The sequence below is a fragment of the Euleptes europaea genome, chromosome 3 (genome assembly GCF_029931775.1).
Source record: "Euleptes europaea isolate rEulEur1 chromosome 3, rEulEur1.hap1, whole genome shotgun sequence".
In the NCBI taxonomy this organism is placed as follows: Eukaryota; Metazoa; Chordata; class Lepidosauria; order Squamata; family Sphaerodactylidae; genus Euleptes; species Euleptes europaea.
In genome coordinates, this window is record NC_079314.1 from 83,163,945 (window position 1) to 83,183,502 (window position 19,558).

The 19,558-nt window shown below is 38.7% G+C and overlaps 1 protein-coding gene across 1 annotated transcript in view; it reads left to right on the plus strand.

The window, feature by feature from the left end:
• The window catches only part of VEZT (vezatin, adherens junctions transmembrane protein), a 42,988-nt gene extending 29,903 nt beyond the window's left edge, over positions 1 to 13,085 (plus strand). The window contains exons 6-12 of the mRNA XM_056847010.1: positions 1,720 to 1,869; positions 3,932 to 4,079; positions 4,663 to 4,994; positions 6,184 to 6,377; positions 9,803 to 9,903; positions 11,047 to 11,254; positions 12,128 to 13,085. Coding sequence (XP_056702988.1) covers positions 1,720 to 1,869; positions 3,932 to 4,079; positions 4,663 to 4,994; positions 6,184 to 6,377; positions 9,803 to 9,903; positions 11,047 to 11,254; positions 12,128 to 12,684 — 1,690 coding nt within the window. The 3' untranslated portion in view covers positions 12,685 to 13,085. The remainder of the gene's footprint in view (positions 1 to 1,719; positions 1,870 to 3,931; positions 4,080 to 4,662; positions 4,995 to 6,183; positions 6,378 to 9,802; positions 9,904 to 11,046; positions 11,255 to 12,127) is intronic.
• Positions 13,086 to 19,558: the final 6,473 nt, after the last annotated feature.

Consider the following 19,558-nt stretch of genomic DNA (forward strand, 5'->3'; position numbering starts at 1 on the left):
GAGTTTAAAGGCCACAGGCCAAAAGCAGCTGTGACAAAAATGTCACTACTGTGTATTACTAAACATGGCCAGCCCCACCCACAATATTGTGTGAAAATGAAGTTCTTTTATCACTTCAGTAGGCAAATGCTGGACTAATAAGAAAGACACAGATCCTGTAACTTAATTCTGTCAATTCATGCTGTCAGCTCCTTGTCTCTCTCACAAACTCCTATTTATCCATTGAATGAAATCCATCTTATTTCATAATGGATCTCATCTCAACATAACCATGTTTATTGAGGTAGGATTCTTTTTATTTATTTATTTTATTTTAAACATTTTTATTTCCACCTTTCTACCCAAATAGGGTCCCCAAAGTGGTAAACATTAAAACAGCATTTAAATTAATGTATAAATTAATTAAATAAAAACATATAAGCACACAACACCAAAACCAGGAGGAGGGTCAATAACAGTTATTGCGAGTATGCCAAATGACCAGAAAGGTCTTTACTCGCTGGCGAAAGGCAGTGATAGAGGGAGGGAGACTGATTTCCCTGGGGAAGGAGTTCCAGAGTTTTGGTGCTATGACTGAAAAGGCCATGGGCGTGTGCCAAGGGCACTCGAAGCAGGGCCTCCAAAGATGACCAGAGCAGATGGGTCGTTTCATATGGGAGAAGGTTTAAAGTATGCTAGCTCAAATCCATATAGAGCTTTAAGGACCTTGAATTGAGCCTGGATGCAGTTGAGAGCCAGTGTTGATGGAACAAGACTAGAATGATATGGTCCTTATGACCCACTCCAGTCAACATTCTGGCCACAGAATTCTGTACCAATTGTAAGCATCCAGATAGTCTTCAAAGGCAGCCCAGCACAGAGTGTATTGCAGTAATATAATTTAGGATTACCATGTTGCCAGGGTGACATTAACATTGTGCCAGTAGCCGGCAGATCAGGCAGAGGTTGATGTATTTGCGAAATAAAATTGGAGACTATGAGACAGATTATTTTAATATTTCTATCTCTGTGTTCATTCCTACACTCTACAATGAAACCCCTGTTCCTCTCCAGTGTCAGAGCCAAATTGATACACATGAAAATTGTCACCTCCTCCTAAAGAACTACCTGTCCTATTTGTTGTTGTTGTTGAGCTACAGGAGAGCAGTTTTTTTTTCTTGTGGGCAACCAGCTTCAGCAGTTATTCCTGAACCCTTGACTGTGATCAATAGAAGTCTCTTGTTAAGTATATAGAAGATCACTATATGCTTACTTCATTTACCACTCTTGCTTCTGCCACCTTCTTCAAGCTGGAAGCCATTTCTTTTAAAGACCATGAAACTGGGACTGAAGTTTTCATAGGATTATGAGGACGCATATTTATGCAAAAAGCAGGTTATAAATTATTTATAAATTTTCACAAACAGTACAAAGATGCATCTTTTAAAATAGTTTTTCTTTGATTTTATTTCACATTCAAATTACACATCGGATTTTTTCCTTTAGCACTAACTTAATATTGCTATTGCCTCTGTTGGGAGTAGGGCCTTTCCTAACTGAATTTAAAAAATATTAATGGAGTATATTATTTATGTCCGGATGATAAGCTCTTGCTTGTGTTTTCCCCCAATTTGCATAAAGGTGAATTTCATGAAGAGAAAAAAACTTAAGCTAATAGTGTTGTAATTTTTATAATGCTGTAGGACATCTGTACAGTTGTATCACATTTTACTTTTCAAGTTTGCTTGACAGGGTCAGTGCTGCTTGCCCATTTAATAAAGCTGGACAGCATCCTTGTCAGCATCTTATTGGTCTTCGGAAAGCCGTGTATCGATCAGTAAGAGCCAATTTCAGAGCTTCAAGACTAGCAACCTTGTACATGCTGAAACAATATCCTTTCTCAAATAGGTCAGGTAGAAAAATGAGAGATTGTTGAATTGGTTCTTAATTCATTCTGTTTCTAACTCATGAAAACTTACAAGCCTTTGAGTTCACTGCGTCAGTGTGGCTATGACATTAATATCCTACACATTTAGAGCCTTGTTTCTGTTTATTTCATTACATTTCTCCTTGACTTTCTCCAAGCAGCCTAGGGTGGTACATGTGGTTTTTCCCTAACACGTTACGTTCAATAAACCCTGTGAGGTAGATTAGGCCGCTAGATGGTGACTGGTCTGTGGTCACCCACTGAGGGCATAGCTAAGTGGGAGTTTGAACTGAGTGTTCCAAATCCAGCAATCTATCAACTACAGCATACAGGTGAATCACAAGCGGTATCTTCTGGGACTATAAGAATTTGGTGAAGAACTTGTTTCTTTTTCCTCATGAACACAGTCCACTTGTGTTTTTTGCACCATTCCTTCTCCCACTGTTTTTCTCAATCCGCACCCATCTCTGTTTCCAAATAATCATTTTCTTTTTTTGATCTGTGTACTGCCAAATCTTAGGTATATTTGGTCAAAAGGTCTGCTTACAACCTAGTCCTATGCATGTATAATCAGAAGTAATGGGGCGGCAGCCATACAGTACAATCCTGAGAAGAAACACAAATGTTGAAGTCCAGCAAATTCAGTGGGGTTAGAAGGCTAACTGTGCTTAGGATCACACTGTTAGTCACTTAAACTCTCTTTCTGTCCTTGTCCTTGTCTTAGCACTTCTGATCTTTTCTGACCATCCATTCTTTTTGTCTTTGTAACTCTTCTCAGGTAGTCTATTCTTCCTCTAGTCATAAGGCACCACACTTGAATACAGTTTATTCTTAATTGAGCTTATGGAAAGGGAGTAAGCAGAAAAGATTACCCAAAGGCAGATTACTGATCCCTTAAAATACGAAGCAGGACAAAGCATTATTTGGAAGATGGTGTTTGACCTGCTTCATAGTTTTACAGCGCTGAGTAAGATGAATGTCTGTAGTTCAATAGAGAACATTATCTCCCTTTTCTGGATTTGGCTGGAGTTTCTGTCCCCACTTTTCCTTAGAAATAAGGGTGTTTAAGCAGGGCAGCTGCCTGTTTTGGACTATCCATATGGGATGCCTAACTATATAATGGTATAAAGTCATTTTACCCCTTTGCTTGGTTTATAAAAAAGCAGGGCTTCAAATGCCCTGCTTTTTTATAGGCCACAAACTTTCTTTTGAACATCATTCTGTTCAGCTGATGAACATTTTTATGGAACAGGTGGCGTTTACTTTTGTGACAATGTAAACTCATTGTCTATGGCACTTACTGAATTAGTTGTGTTGCAGTATTTTAGCTAGCTAGAAACAGAAACACAGGGCCTTTAAATCGGCCTTATGTGAAAACCCTGACATGGACACTTGATATCATTTAAAGAACTTGCTTGATACTTGGAAGAAATTTCTTTTGGGAGTCTGAAGAGCAAAAAATTGGATTGCAGAGAATTTTTTTGTGACCTAGCTATGTAATTAACAAATGGTCAAGGCATTGCCAAATGCAAACAAAATTTGAGAGGAGTCTTCATATGTACCACATAACATTCAGAATTTCATTTGCTTATCAGAACTTCCTATTCATTTGAAATTGTACATTGAAATTGTACATTGTTGCTTTGCTAAAATCATTCAGGCTGAGCAAGTTGTCTTGATAAATCCTAATAAATTGTCCACTTATTATGAATGGTGTGCTTTTTATATAGTTATTTTTGTCACTTTGTAATGATTTATAATGTGACTGTGCCCTTTTAAATATGAGAGTAAATAAATATTGGCTACTGCTTATTCACAAATGCTGACAGCTTTAGTTTTGTATGTAATATTAGTTTATGACTTATTGGTAAACACAACAATCAGCCACGGCTATTTCTGTGAATTTTCTGCGCTGTGTTTTTTTTTTTTTTTAGGAATGTTGCCCATTGTTGTTTTTCACTTGTGTGTCTCCATGATTCACATAATACAAATGCTTCATTGTTAATGCCTTAACCCCAGCTAAACATATCCACTGAATTCTGAGAGTGACAATGTGACAAACTACATCTGTGAGGTGCCTTTTAAGGAACTTGGCCTGGGACTGAGTGAAGAGCAAGTATCTGAAGAAGAAGCACACAATTTCACAGATGGCTTCAGCCTGCCTGCACTGAAGGTAACCCTGCCTTTTAGTCTTGGCAGCAGCCTATTGTTGTTGTTTTTGTTGTTCTTTAGAATATTTAAACGTAATCCACAAAAACAGTCCAAAATTCATTAAATTATCTGGAAATATTAAATTGTAGTAATCTTTTCCAAAACCAAAGCTTCCCTTTTGGAGACTAATGTTTATTATTGCATAAATTTATTTTACACTCAAATCCAGGCCCATTTCAATTTAACGCAAAAAAAAAAAGATTATTTTTCATCATATTTTTGTAAGCTCATTTTATCCAACAGGGTTAGGATGGATAGCGAAAAGGTCAGTACTGGTATGGCCTCTAAAACATGCATTTAGATAAAGATATTAAAATAATAATTATTGTGGGAAAAGTCATCCAGATCTCTGCGAAGCTTAACCCAGAATAATTTGTGTTTATTTAGGAAAAAATTGCTGTTTCCCCCATCATTCATAATGGTCTTTTTTTTCTGCTAATCAGATTGTTGTTGACTTACTCAAAGCATAATGTGACAAAGTGGAAAATGAAAAAAGGTGATTTTTTTAGCAATAAAGATTATAGTGACTGTTTCTGTGATTTTAGGTTTTATTTCAACTTTGGGTAGGGCAAAGTTCTGAATTCTTCAGGCGGCTGGTTCTTCTGCTGTCTCCCTCCAATGCTTCCCCCAAGAATCTTATTACGCCGGAAAGTTTGCCTCTTTGTATATTTTCTGACGTGACTCAAGGTCTGCCTCATGCTCACGCTGCCTGTTTAGAAGAACTTAAGCGAAGCTATGAGTTTTATCGGTATTTTGAAACTCATCATCAGTCTGGTCCTGATCGTTCAATCAAAACCAACCAAAAGTCACGAGAGCTAAACCATCTTCATACCGCAGTGCGTAGTTTGCAGCTCCATCTAAAGGCCTTACTGAATGAGTAAGTTGATCTCTCTGAGAGTACATCTTGCTAGTAGTCTAATTCTAGTTGTAGTTGTTGGCTTAAAAAAGTTTTAAAGAAGTTTCATGCTGATTTCTAGTGGCTGGTATTGCTGCAACTTTCCCTGACCCCTATTTAACCAAACAATTTAATTATGTTCAGTAAAGCAAAAATAGTTACAAATTAGAATTTGCTGTACCTGGGCAGGAGTTAAGTATAAAATAACATATTGTGGTTTTTTAAAATGTGTGTGACAGGTTCAATATTTGGAACTCATCCCAGAATCGTACAGAGGTCTGATACCTTTGTAGTTACTCCAGTCTAAGACACCTGGAATTGATGAACTTAGACTGGAGTTACTCTGCATAGGACTGTATTGACAGTTAAGTACTATGTATGAGAAGTCAGGGGACACAAAACTGTGGATAAGTCTGTTAATACCCTAGAAAAAATTAACTAAAATCAATGGGCTCAAGCATTCATAAGTCTTGTGTGTGCTTAATTTGGTAATCAGAATTTCCTGTTTCTACACATATTAGTCAGTGTTTATTTCAAAAAGAAATGCTTGTAGTGCACACATCTCATTGAGAGGAAAAGGGGAGTCTTCCATTTGGATTTGCCTATGTGTTTCTTTGCTGTGTGTGTGTGTTCTCTTAGTAATCTGGCAACTTTGTTCTGCTACACATTTTAGCAGACTAATTATGCAGATGCGGGGGCCTCGGTTAGCTGGTCGTCCAGGACTGTAGGTGGGGGTGCCTCCTCTTCCTCATGGCTGACTGTCTTTAATGCAGCCTGTGAGGAGCATCTGGGAACTTCTCACAAGCCTTCATCGTAGCCTCTTTTGAAGGTACCACAGAAAGCCATGCATGACTCCTTGTCATTCCTGGTTTGTTTTTTGTTTTTTTACAGGGAAAAAGGGTTTTGAGAGAGTCTGGGAGTAATTTAGACTGTTATTTCAGTCTCTCCCAAGCTGTTCTGGGATGCTGCCAGTCAGCTGAGGAGGCAGTAATGTGTATATTTTAAAATACATCAGAAAATGAAATGGTTATACCCGTTGTATGGACAAGAGAAAGAATAGGACAAATTGTCAATTGTAAACTATTATCTGGGGGAAGTATACATTATGAGGAGATTCACAAAAATTTTGATTTAGATGTTAATAAGGTCCTAACATTTCTCTTTTGTCCAGAGTAATAATTCTGGAAGATGAACTTGAAAAGTTTGTTAGTTCCAAGGAAAGCCAAGAACACACTTTAGAGGCCTACCAAGTTGTAGAACAAAAACTAAAGTTGATTCAGCCTCACATGCAAGCTAGCAACAGTTGCTGGGAAGAAGCCATTTCTCAGGTGGAAAAAATGGTTCGAAGAAATTCTGATAAAAAAGGTATGTTTTCACAACATGATTAACCAGCAGTTGAAAAATTCCATTATTAAAAAAAGTGGGGAGATCTGCAAGTTGATCCATGTATGCAGCCAAATTTCTGCAGGGCATGAGGCAAGAAACCTTTGCTTTTTGGTGGCACCTAGATTCAGTGAAAAAGGTAGGGCACCCTGCTAAATAAGGACATTCTTGGCTTCATGGTATGTTTCCATGTTATCAGACAATAGACAGTTGCCTGGTAGCAGACTCAGTGGGTTATTTACCTCTTGTTTCTTGTTTACCTCTGGTTGATTAAACATTGTGGGGAGGTTTGCACATATTGTAATCAGTTCACCGTCGCCTGTCATGCCTGAACCTGTCTGCTGTAGATACTATATTTCACAGTCATCTCATTTTAGTAGTATAGTGGTCATCTGGTGTTCTACAATATAATAATATAGTCCATTAATCAAGATGATTTGAATAGTGTACAAGAGCCTATATAGTAGTATTTCTGTCCTTGAAGAATAGATTGGAGTCTCGTGCAAATTGTATTCTCTTTAGACATAATATGCTGTCATTACTCACCATCCCGACCCCCAAAAATATATATAATTTGAGACCTAGGAAAGCTGGGTTTCGCCTGCCAATTGTACCTGGTTGTATAATAGTTTATCTCAAGTTATGTAGGTGTCTTTACATTACCTGATGCTTTCCCCTTACCCTCCCTACTGCTTAAATATTACTCCTCTTGTCATTATGCGAACAGAACTGTATTAAACACTTCCAAATTGTGCATCTGATGAAAGCAACTCTTGCCTCTTGAAATCTCATGCAACAATACGTTTATATAAATTTGTCAAAATACTCTTTGCTATAAGATTGGTCTGCTTTTGGGATTTACTCTTTAGGCTTCGTTGAACAACATCATGCCAAAGTTTAAATATGTGTATACATTCACTGTAATATTTATTAATTATATTAGATTCCCTGGAGCCTTGAAGTATAGCAACATTACCAGTGTCAATATTGATACAATAAAATCTTTGCTAACTGGCATCGTTGATGAACCAAAGTTGCAAGTTAACCAAAAATGCTGGTTAACCAAGCTTTTACTGAAACCATGACTGTGACCCACTGCCTGTTCCTCTGCAGCCTGGTGGGCTCCCAGTATGGGTGCCACCTGCTCAGCAACAGTGTAGGCAAGTGAATCCCGCTGCCGGACACACCCTCTGTCTTCATAGCACTGATGAGATGTGCAGTGGGTGGCCTGGTGGTGGAAAGGGGAACAAAGGGGGACTCCCAGCCATGTGCCACCATCCACTTGTCAGCAGCGTAAACAGGCAGCACACGTGGCTGGGACTCGGAGCCTGCACTGCTACTACTTGTTCTCCCTTCCATTCTCTGCGTCACACCCCTGGTTTTCCTTGGAGGTCTCCCATCGAAATACTCGTCAGGGTCAACGAGTATTAGCTTCTGAGATATGCTGAGATCAAGCTAGCCTGGGCTATCCAGGTCGCAGCTTGAGAACTGTACTGTACTATTATTTCAACTATTGTTTTCTACCACTCCTCTAGTATGAATAGAAAAGTTAAACCTTCTCAGGACAGTTTTCTCAGAAACTTTAAGTATCATTAGTATGTAGTTCTCATTTTTATGATATATTTTGTTATCAGTTTGGCTTGGTGCATTGGTTCTAAATGAGGGGTTCACAGGTTGTGGCTTGGTAGCCAGCAGTTAGTTTATCCCCATCATAATGGGGGTTACCGCACTTGTATTCCCAGCGATGTATTAAGAGTTTGAAAATGTTATTAAAAATACTGTTCGCACTTTCTATGTATTCCCACCGATATATTAAGAGTTTGAAAACGTTATAAAAAATACCGTTCACACTTTGTTTGGCCCCTTTAGCTGTGAAGACGTCTTCCAATCATTTATAAGCCATGTATCCAAAAACCTTTTAAACTGATGTTTTTTATAACATTTTCAAACTCTTAATACATCGCTGGGAATACAAAGTGCGGTAACCCCCAATATTATGTATAACTGGGCCTTTATACTGCGTTTATAAAAGGAAATAATTCTTAAAACTTAATTTTGTTTTTTGTTAACAGGAAGTTGGATTTAATACATAAAATGGATAGGCAAACTTCAAGTTATAAAATATAGAGATCCACCAACCAGAACCTATCCTAAAATGGTAGGCTACTGGGTGGAGCCACAAACAAGATGTTGGATAAGGGAAGTGGCTCACTCATCTTCCTCCTCACAACCTTACCATCCTCCCGCCCCCTCAGAAGTACTTATACACACTTTCCCCCCCCCCCATGATTGGTTCTGTCTTAAGGCATTCATCCTGGGAATTAGCCATAGCTAGCTATTGAATCTATGGTAGTTCATTCTTCATTTGAAGCATTTGAGGAACAGAGCATAGAGTACCAGTTTAAAGCTGGGGAACACTGAAGCTTACATGTATGGAAATAACTTGCATACGAATCCAGCAAGTAAGAGCGCAGAGAATGGCAGCTTATGTTTGAACACATAACTCCTGTCACTTCTATAAGAAAACCAGATTAATGCTGATTGTATGTATATTAATACTTGCAAGTGAGTGCCATTGACTTTAATAAGACTTACTTCCAAGGAACTGTACATGTGATTGCAGCCTTAGAAGTCACACACAAAACCAGCAAAGTTATTGTGAGGCTTACTGTCAAGAAGGAGGATGAGAGATGTTTGACAGACCAATACTGTCCTTTTATATGTGAATGGGGAAGAAAAAGTTAAACACAAAATACAGCATTTGAACAGAGAGTTTGAAACCTTCCCTTTCTGCTGTACAGCAGCCAGGGACCCACATTCTGCCCATCCTTTCAGCGTGTCATCTGCCCCAGGCAGTTTACTCACCAAGATGGAAAGGATCCTAATTCATGGCATGCATGTATACAAGTACTTTGAGGAAGGCTGCTCTCAGTAAAAGAATGTTAGGCCCACATGTTAAATTTTATCTGTATTAATTGGGGCTAATCTTGCATTATGTCAGTTTTAATAGTTACAGTGCAGTTGTACCTCTTTGAAGTTTATTCTAACGTAATGTTAATTATAATTGTTGTGGTTGTAAGTGAAAGTGATTAAAGAATGTATTAATAAATACATATCCAGCCTTTTCTTTCTTGCAGTGGCAGTTAAGTCTCACAAAGTCCAGTGAGACAGTTATTTCCCCAAAGCCATCCCATGAGCTGAACAAGAAATAGGCAGGAATATATACATTCATTTACACTAGAAAGAGCCGGTCTTCGAGTATGTGTTCAAGAAGGAACAATCTTGTTTTGAAGCTTTGTTAGGAAATCAAATTAAAACTTCCAAATACGGAGCACTTTTGCTACCATCAGTGGCTGTTCCACAAGTTTTAATACAAATTTGACTCCTTTTTATCCTCTTTCCTCTAGACAAACCAGAAGTGTCAGGTGAGAACAAGCATTGCACCGTGATACCATTACTACAGCCTGCTGTACATATAGAGGACAAAGACCCAATTCCTGAAGAACAGGTAACATCTCTATTGCCTTGAAAGAATGGTCTCTAGATTTGATGTTTTCAATACTCTTTTTCTTACATATTTCCTTATGCAAGTCAGGGAAGACCCATTTCCTTTGGAACTGTCAAATAAGTAATTATTGATAGGCTTTGTAGTACACACATAGTCCACATGGTGGAGTTTCCAGCCTCGCTAAATAAATACAACCTGATTTAATATTAAACACTGCAATATACAGTACTACTACTGGTATATGCAAGACTTTGGATAAGGCAAAGTCTGTATTAAAAAAAAAACACCTACTTGTAGTAATAGTAAAATATAAGGACTGAATAAATGATGTATTGTCAAAAGTATTGTCTATTCTGTGCAGTATAGAACAAAGTATTTAAAATACGCCCTCAAACCAGTTTTTTACTTCAAGATATTATGGGTTGTGACATTGTCCCAAACTCCCAATAGTATTGTGGCATAGCCCTCTGCTTGATATGCTAGTTTTCTGTGTGCAGGGAACTTTTGATATGGAGTAGAGGACATCGGTCGACAACCTTCTGAAGTAGTGCAGGTTGAGAAGTAAATCTCACATTTTTCTGTTCATGTGAAATGACTTTTACAGGACTGAAGGGTGTGTTTGAAAGGACTGCACTTCTGTAACTGCCCAATATTAGCTTAGTGATTTTTGTATCTTTTCCCCCCTGTGCTGAATCTTTGGCCAAAGGCACTCCTCTGCCATTCTCTCTGTAGTTTTGGGATTGTGTAGGGGGTGAGTGTCTCAGGTCTTTAAGAAAGGCAGACTATAAATGCTGTTAAATACATGTGTAGTTGCACATTTGGATTGGATTTAGATCACTTTTTGTCATTCAGTGTTTATAAAATGGCTCTTCTCTAAGCAGAAGACACTTGCCTTTGTGGAAGGACAACTTCAGATCCAGCCCTTTGTTAATTATATGCACTTTACATATACAGAATAGCTGGGACCCTGAGCTGTAAGATACCCCGTTTCTCAAGGAGGGAGAACTTTAAAAGTATTTGAATGAAGCTTATAAAAATGTGCATCAGTTATGGTGACAGTCAGTGGAGATCAGAAATATTACCACCGTGTAGGGCTTGGGTAGAAAGCAGATCCAACAGGATGTTTGTTGCCTTTTTCCTCAGGAACTTGAAGCATATGTTGATGATACAGATATAGACAGCGAGTATAAGAGAGATGACTTTTATTACTTTTCCCTGGAAGACAGAGAGAGACAAAAGCGTGAAAGAGAAGAATCCAAGAGAGTCCTGCAGGAACTAAAATCTGTGTTGGGATTTAAAGCTTCAGAGGCAGAAAGGCAGAAATGGAAGCAACTCCTATTTAGTGACCATGGTAAGCATTATTTCCAATAGCTTGGGAAAATCTTCATATATCTATCTTTTGACAGTAGTTTTGTTTGGTATGACCAGATGTAATGCTTTAGAGCACCTGTGGTCCTAGGCTGCCATACTTAACAGTATTTCACATCAGCTATGAAGAAGAGGTTTTTGTGCCCTACGCATAGGAAAACACTCTTAAGGTGAGTTGTACACTCAAGGTTTGTGTGTGTCCTTCCACAGAGTAAGTGTTTGTTCTTTGTTCCAGAGATTAGTAACTATGCATTCTAATATCAGCTTAATGATTATTTGGGTCTTTTGAATGCTTTTAACTGGTATTATTCTGAGAATAGATACCGAAAGTTTGGAAAACTGCAGAAATGTCCATGATTGATAACAGAAGATATGCAGATAAGAGAAGGAAAGGGCATTTTATTTTGAACTAATAGTTATAAGTATTGATGTAACATTAATAAATTCACATTTTTTACAGTTGTGGGAGATTTAACAAGTTGGTTATTTAGTTGTGTGTGATTCTTATTGAAAATACTTTATGGGTGGCTTGAGGCTTGCCATTTGCAATTTACTGATTTTGGTTTCTGTGCTTTGCACAATATATTTTGGAAAATACAATGTGAAAAGAAAACAAAGAGGGAGTTTAGAAGAATAAGAACAAAATCCAAACTGCAAAACGATAAGACTTTTCTGGATCAGGGCTATAGCACTAAACCTAGGTGTGGGGAAAGCAGCTCACTGGAAATTGCTTAACTCTTATTAGCATTTGGGGTCTACTTTTCAGCCTTAACAATTTTAGCATCCAGTATTCCTGCATCCATTAATCCATTAATAAAAACTTTTAACTCAGTTATTTCATCCCCCTTTTTTTAAGCTGCAGTGAAACCCTCGTTTACTCTAGAGCCAGAAGAACCTATCAATATTTCAGTATTGCCTACAAATTCAGACTCTGGCATGCAGGTTTACAGCAGAAAAGAGGATACGCTAGAAGAGACAGTCTCCAATCCAAAATCACATGCCAGTGATGATGAGGAAGGCAGGACGGAATACTTATCTGATGGGCCTGGAGTGAGGAAAGAAGCCATTGCTGCTAATGGTGACTCACCAGTGTTTGAGAAAAGAGCATGTTACCAGTGCAATGGAGAAGAAGAATCCGAGCCATTTGATATGGACGGAGTGAATGTGCTGCAGCCACCTGAGAGAGATGTGCTAAAGTCCTCCATCAAACAAAGGTTGGCACAGCTCCACATATCAACAGATTTCAATTTCACATCAGGTCTAGCAGCACAGGTTGCTGCTCGTTCACTCACATTTACAACCATGCAAGAACAGACGTTTGGAGATGGGGAGGAGGAAATACAGGAGAGTGAAGACTTGTTTGTAAAACAAAACAAAGATGAAGTAAAGGAGTGTGAAAACGAAGGTTTATAGATTGTACTTGAACGTTGCCTGTTTGAATATTACAGAAGGCTAGTGGAATAACTGAATCAGCACATGCAAAGAGATTCAGAGCTTGAAAATACTGAATGGAAATGGCAAGATACTACTTGTGCTTTTTAAAATTGTGATATCAATTTGACTTTACTAGTCTTTGGTAATATATACACATGCAAGAATAAACCAAGCTCACGGTATGTAATATGGTTCTTACATGTGTCATGGATGTCTATGTGGAATTTCTTTTAATATTTTATCTTTATTTATTTATATAACAAGGCTTTTCTTCCTAACAGGAAGAGCAAATTGTCTTTGTCACTTCCTAAATACTGACTTTAATAAGAACCGTAACTGTAACACTACTTGAAATTGTTCTTTTACAAGAATATAAATGGCATCATTTGTGTGTCTCCCTATCAGCTTAACTTCGTCTGTAATTTGTTTGGTATCAATAATTAGAGCTTTTGTTCTGTTGGTTCATCGGTCTCTCAGCCTAAGAGAGAGAATGTTTTTACATTTTTAAAAATGAAAGGTATAGAAGGTATGTCTTGGAATGCTGCTCTACACTAATACAGGGTTGCTGGCAAAGGGTTACTAAGCGGGTGGGGAGGGGATTTTGCATATCGTCTTAACTTGTAGACAAAATCTAGAAGTGATTTCTCCATATGCAAAACAATCCTAAATTGTATCTTGTGTTTACTAGTATACCCTTAGCAGGTAGAAGAAGATAAATATGTTTCAAACAGATCCGCCCTCTGGTATTTGTTTCCATTAATGTCCTTCAGTGGGTGAAACAAAATTTGCTTCTGCGACAAAATAACTGGTAATTAGTGACCTTTCAGTTTTAGTTCCTACTTTGTTTTTGTTTTGGGTAACTGGGATTCTTTTTCTGTTGTTTAATTTTCAGTCTGGTCTACAAATATGTTTTCATATCTTATGCTTCTACATCTCCTCCCTGTCATTGAAGAGCAACTGCAACTGCTTCAGTTGACTCTCCTGAGAGCTGAAGATACCATATAAAGGGTGCAGCATTATTTGCTGCAGCATGTGCAAGGGTGCTTCTACATTAAGCATTTATTTATTTTAAATATTTGTACCTTGGCCTCAACCAAACTGCTTTTCAGGGTGGCTTACAAAGAAATTCCAAAATCCAAAAAATTATTGTAGTTGCCTTAATCTTGTGCCCTTTGGGGTGTGGATTCAAGTCAACCTTTTCCCATACCAGAGGGGCTTGCAGGTGACCTAGCAAACATTTTAAAGGAGACAGTTGGCACTGTGCTAGGAGGTACCAGAAATCAAATGAAAAATTAAACAAACGAGCAAGAAATCCACAATGAGCTGAACTGGACATTAGCAGGAGATAACATTTATTTATTTGGTTAGGTTTATATTCTGAAATTATGGCTGCCCTAGCTGATTCCTGAAGGCCATTTGAGGCATATGTAAATGCATCTTACCTGAAAATGTGGGAATCATGGTGCCTGTTTTGCAGCTCCAGATGGAGCTCTCAAATGGGACTTATCCAGCACCAGAGGGACAAATTGATAGAGTGCTACTAGTAAAACAAGTATATCATTCAATGCAATAACAGCCTAAACGTGCATCTAATTATTTTCCCTTATTTTAAAATTGGCAGGTGAATGTTGTCAGAATCTTCTGATGGAAATATTTCTGCTGAATGATGCATTCCTGTTTACAAACACAATAACTGTAGAAAGCTATAGCCTAATGCCATAGGTTGTGTGGAGACAGTGTTCCATTTATTATAATCAGCTTTGACTAGAGCTGATTTGTCTCAATAATAAGCAATGTCAGTAGCTACCAAGCTCTCCAGTGCTATTAAAGTAATATATCAAATGGACTCATGATAAATTGTTCTTTAAGACAGTATGCATATCAGAATTGGGATGTGTCTCTGAAATACATTTCTTGAGCCTCCAATCCTTGTACATGAAAGTAAAGCCTCTCTGGAGGCTTTAACTGCATTTCAAAGGAAGCATGTAATACCCATTTTTAATTTGTCAATACATGCCAATTATGTCTGATCCTTTTAAAATATTCATTCAGATCCAATAGCTAGCATGAAGAATGAACTTGTACTTTTGATGAAAAGTGATAGTCAAGATATTGTTAATAAATACCAAATAGTTTCAGTATCTGTTGCCACTTGATTTTGATTTTTAAGAAAAAGAGAGGCCCCATTGCTCAATAGCTGCCTTAGACTTCCCGCCCACTAGTTATTACATTAGGGAGCAAGACTTGGGCATCTTTCTTTTAAAAACAGTAGAATGTGCACCTTACTCAGGTTTATTAACTTTTATGTTTAATATTTAATAGATAAAAATGTGGGTTCAGTGAGCAGAAGTAATGCATGAAAAATTAACATATGCTTGCTGCTGTAAAACGACAAAGAACATCAAAGAATTCATCCCTTGATTAATCACAGCAAGTATACAGTTGGGCAGCCATTTCATAGTATGTGGCAACTAATATAGATATTGACAGTTGGATGTTCTTTTGGGAAGATGAATGTGAGTTTTCTCAGCCAGCAGGGAAACTTTAGAGACCACGACAACACCTTCCAATGGTATACAAAATTGAAATATAATCTCTGTGTTCTTAATAGCCCAACCTTAACTGTACTACCTGACAAATATTAGATGTACTAAGCTGGATTTTCTGCCAGACTTCTGAAAGTGATAGAGGATTCACTGATGCAAGACAGGAAATGGGCAAATGCTGTTGCCCCCACCTCACTGCAGCTGTCTGTTTTCTGTGGCTTTTCATCCGCACAGGTCCCCAACCACCAGCTTCGCCGTTTGTGCTCCCTGGCAGTTGCCAGGGGAAGGAGGAGGAGGTAAAAGCAGTCCTCTGCCAGTACCTTCCCCTGTTGCTGCAGAACATACAATTCTTTATGTGTAACTTGGCACGTTAAATTGTATTATTTGGTATATTTATAAAAATTTAAGCATAAATGCCTTTATTTTCTTCAAGTATACATGGCACAAGAGATAAAGTCGCATCCCAAAATATCTGAATTAGTTTTTGCCAGTTCGGAAAATAGGAATAGAGTAAAAGTTTTTAAAATAAACCAGACTAACATTGTAGCGAACAAATGAAAAGCTTTAATATCTGTGCTTATAATAGTGTTTACACTTCAGCATATTCAGGCAGAAATAGAAAGAACTCGTGTTTTTATAAAAGTAAAATTCACAAAATAAGCATGTCTACAGGCTCACAGCTATGGAGCTGTCCTCTGAATTCACAGCTTTTTCATCTTTTTAAGAGCTTTTAGCCATTTTTTATTGCAGTTTTTGCCAGACTGCCTGAGAAGGAATGGGGGAGGGGAAACTGCAAGGCTGTTGAGTCAGTTAACACTTTCCTGACAAAATTCATTCTCCTTCACTCTATTCGATCACCTTTTCTCCCATGGCCCTTTCCTTCTTTCTTGTTAGCACCTCTCCCTGTTCACGTCCACAATGACAAGTGAGAACACTGGGCAGAAAAATGGAATGAGGTTTATCCTATTCTAGGGTTGCCTCCTCTGTTAGCAGTGGGAAATTTACCTCAGGAGTAGGTGGGGCATGGGGGCTGTAGGAGCAAAAATACCATTATTCAGTCTAGGTTCTTTTTTTAATCATTAACTACCAATGACCTTGCTGTAACTTGTTTGGGTGAAAGAATGTATATTTCTGCATGTTACCTTTTACTTACCAATGAAAAACCATTGTCAAGCTCTTGTCCGTAACTCCAAAATTTGGGATTAGGGTTTAAGAACTGAAGAGGCATAATACTCAGGCAGGTTTAAACCCCAAATCTTTCACTATAGAAAGGGAAGTATTTTACTATGGAAGGCCAAAGGGCTGAGGGGGGGAAATAACCAGGGCAATCTTAACCCCTTCACTTCTTACTACAGAAAAATAAGATCTTTTGGTGGGTCTGAATTCTCTGCCAAGAATAATCAATTATCTGAATGTTCAGACTGCAAATACTCTGCTGTGCATGTAACTGAGGAATCTCCCATTATAAAAAAAAAAGTTACTGCTTAATTATAGTCTCCCCTCCTTCAGCTTTCCCAACCCAGTTTAGAATTCTATTTCATTCTTATGTCCCGAAATGTCTCTTGAGAGAAAAATGTAGGTAATTTCATCAGCAAAGGGACTCCTTGTATAATAAACTACGGTTGCCAGCCTCCAGATGGTGGCCAGAGATCTCCTGCTATTGCAGCTGATTTCCAGGCGACAGATCAGTTCACCTGGAGAAAATAGCCATTTTGGAAGGAGGACTCTATGGCACTATATCCCACTGAAGTCTTTCCATCCTCAAACCCCATTCACTTCTGAGGCTAGGGCATCTTGAAGCTGTGGGTGTTTACCAATGCTCTCTGGGGAGGCAGGACCAAATCTTATTGGCTGTCTCCTCTAGGCGGGAAACAGCCCTCGGCTTCCCACTTTCCGTCCTGCCTTTGAGGGGAGAGCAGTGTATATGCTCAGCTCTTTGCTGAGTGTTATTTATTTGTTAATTAATTCAAATATTGCTTTTAGGATCTTTACTTACTTCCTTACCTTTCCTTTCCTTTCTCCACTCCACTTGTCTCTAACCTCCTGCCTGTTCCCGTTTACTTCCCCCCCCTTTTCATTCTCGGGCGGGTAAAATGGCGGACAGGAATCAGGCGACGGAAAACGATCTCCTTTCGCTTGGAGATTGTGAGAGCAGGCTGGTCCAATCCCAACCCTATCACAAACAAAACACTTTCCCCTGACTAGCTGATGTGGTGACATATCGTTTTCCCTCGCCTGATTCCTGTCCGCCATTTTACCCGCCCGAGAATGAAAAGGGGGGGGAAGTAAACGGGAACAGGCAGGAGGTTAGAGACAAGTGGAGTGGAGAAAGGAAAGGAAAGGTAAGGAACAGATATATGGCTTCTTCTAAGATTTCCTTGCATGCCTCTGTGTGTATCTACTGTAAATTAGATATGGGAGGCAGTAATCTGGCATTAACAACTCAATTATATTTTACATTTCAAACAGTTAATTTCCATGGTGTTTTTATATTTTCATCTGGTAAACAGCCCTTTTCAAACCCACATGATTGTGACTGCCCATGGATTCCATCTGGTACACACCTAGTTGTGTGTGCAAGCACTATTATTAATATAAGTATTCGATGTGACATCACTAGGCTCCACCCCATGACATCAGGCCCTATCTAATGAGTCTAACCTCCCCTTTTGGTGTACTCATCTTCCTTTACCATAACATTACTGGCTACAGGCCTGCATCTCCATAATATAATTAAGTAGCAGAAATATATTGGAAGAATTCAATGTTGTTTCATCCATCATACACAGGATCAAGGCTGGAGATGGGCAAGCTCCCTGTCTCTCCTTGGATTCAAGTCAGCCTCATGCAGATCATGAATCTAAGAGCCAAATTATGAATGCCCTTTCCTCCCAGTTCAATGGTGCTCACCCTCCCAAGTACATTCACTGGTTTTGCAGTTTCACTTACTTTCATATTTAGGAGAAGCTAAGGCAGATCAAGGAAAGGGAAACATTTGGGTTTCCTATCAAAGTCAAGCCTTGATTATCTTTTCCTCTATATTCCTCCCCTACCCATATTCCAGCAGGATCTCTCTAATATTTATGCATTAAAGGGCAAGCAAAGGAAAGGGAGGCTATCAGATTTCTTGCCAGAAAGAAAAGCTCCCATCTCCTGTGCATAATGTACACACATGAAAAGGGCTGCTTTAGAGTTACTTAAGAGCTCTTCTGATAAATAAGTGTTAGCTGTCCTTGTAATAGTCGAGTGTGGCACAGCTGAGTTTCAAGCTAGAATGTCATATGATCAGCGGCATCTCTATTTGTTGGACCTGCATATAAAATTAGCTGCCATGAACCTGTATTTAATTATTTGATTCTAATACACTCCATCTCACCATGAGCTTTCATGGACTTCAGAAAAACAGTTTGCAGAATCACAGAGTTGGAAGGTACCACCAGGGTCATTGTCCAACCCCCTGCACAATGCAGGAAATTCACAACTACCTCCCCCCCCCACATCCCCAGTGACCCCTACTCCAAGCCCAGAAGATGGCAACAAATAGAAATCAGCTTTTTAACTTTTCATATCAGCTCTTAGTGCTATTACTTTTCTTCACTTGATGTAGAAGACGAAGAAATCTGAAGCAAGCAAAAGGAGTGGTTCAAAAGAGGTTGTGTACAAAGGTCTTGCCATCTTGTTGCAGGAGCAAATATGGTTGGGATGCTCTCAGACTGGAACAAAAATCCACAAACATTATGCTTGACGTCAAGTCCTAGTTCTGGCATATAGGTACCCTTTTGGGTCAAAGCAGTCTTCAGACTTGTAGTAACTGTATCATGCTGAACAAATGTCCTTGCATGGCTTTGTGCTCTGAGAACAGCTGCCCTACAGGTTACCAGGTCAAGGAAGCCTCACCACCCAGTAATACAAAGCAATCTGCCCTGCAGAGACAGTTCATACAATCACTACCAACTTCCAACTGCTGATCATCATTGGCCAGCAGTTGGCTGACCCTGTGCTGCTGCTCCATGCCGTGGAATGGCAATTTAGCAGGTCAGAGCAAGTGCTAAGAATCCCCCCCAAAAAAAGTTCACTATTTTATAAAGAAATGTCCTTGTAAGAGAGCATTTTAAATCATCAGCTCAATTCTTCTATTATTCCAGTGGGCTGGGAGCTCTGAAAGCATAAGATACATAAACATGCCAAGAAGTTTGTGATTGACATTGGCTCTGAACAGAAACTGCTCTTGGTTCTCAGATCAAATTTCATTTTTTATTTTTCTAGCCTCCTACAACCAGCTTAATTTAAAATTTCACCTTGCTTAT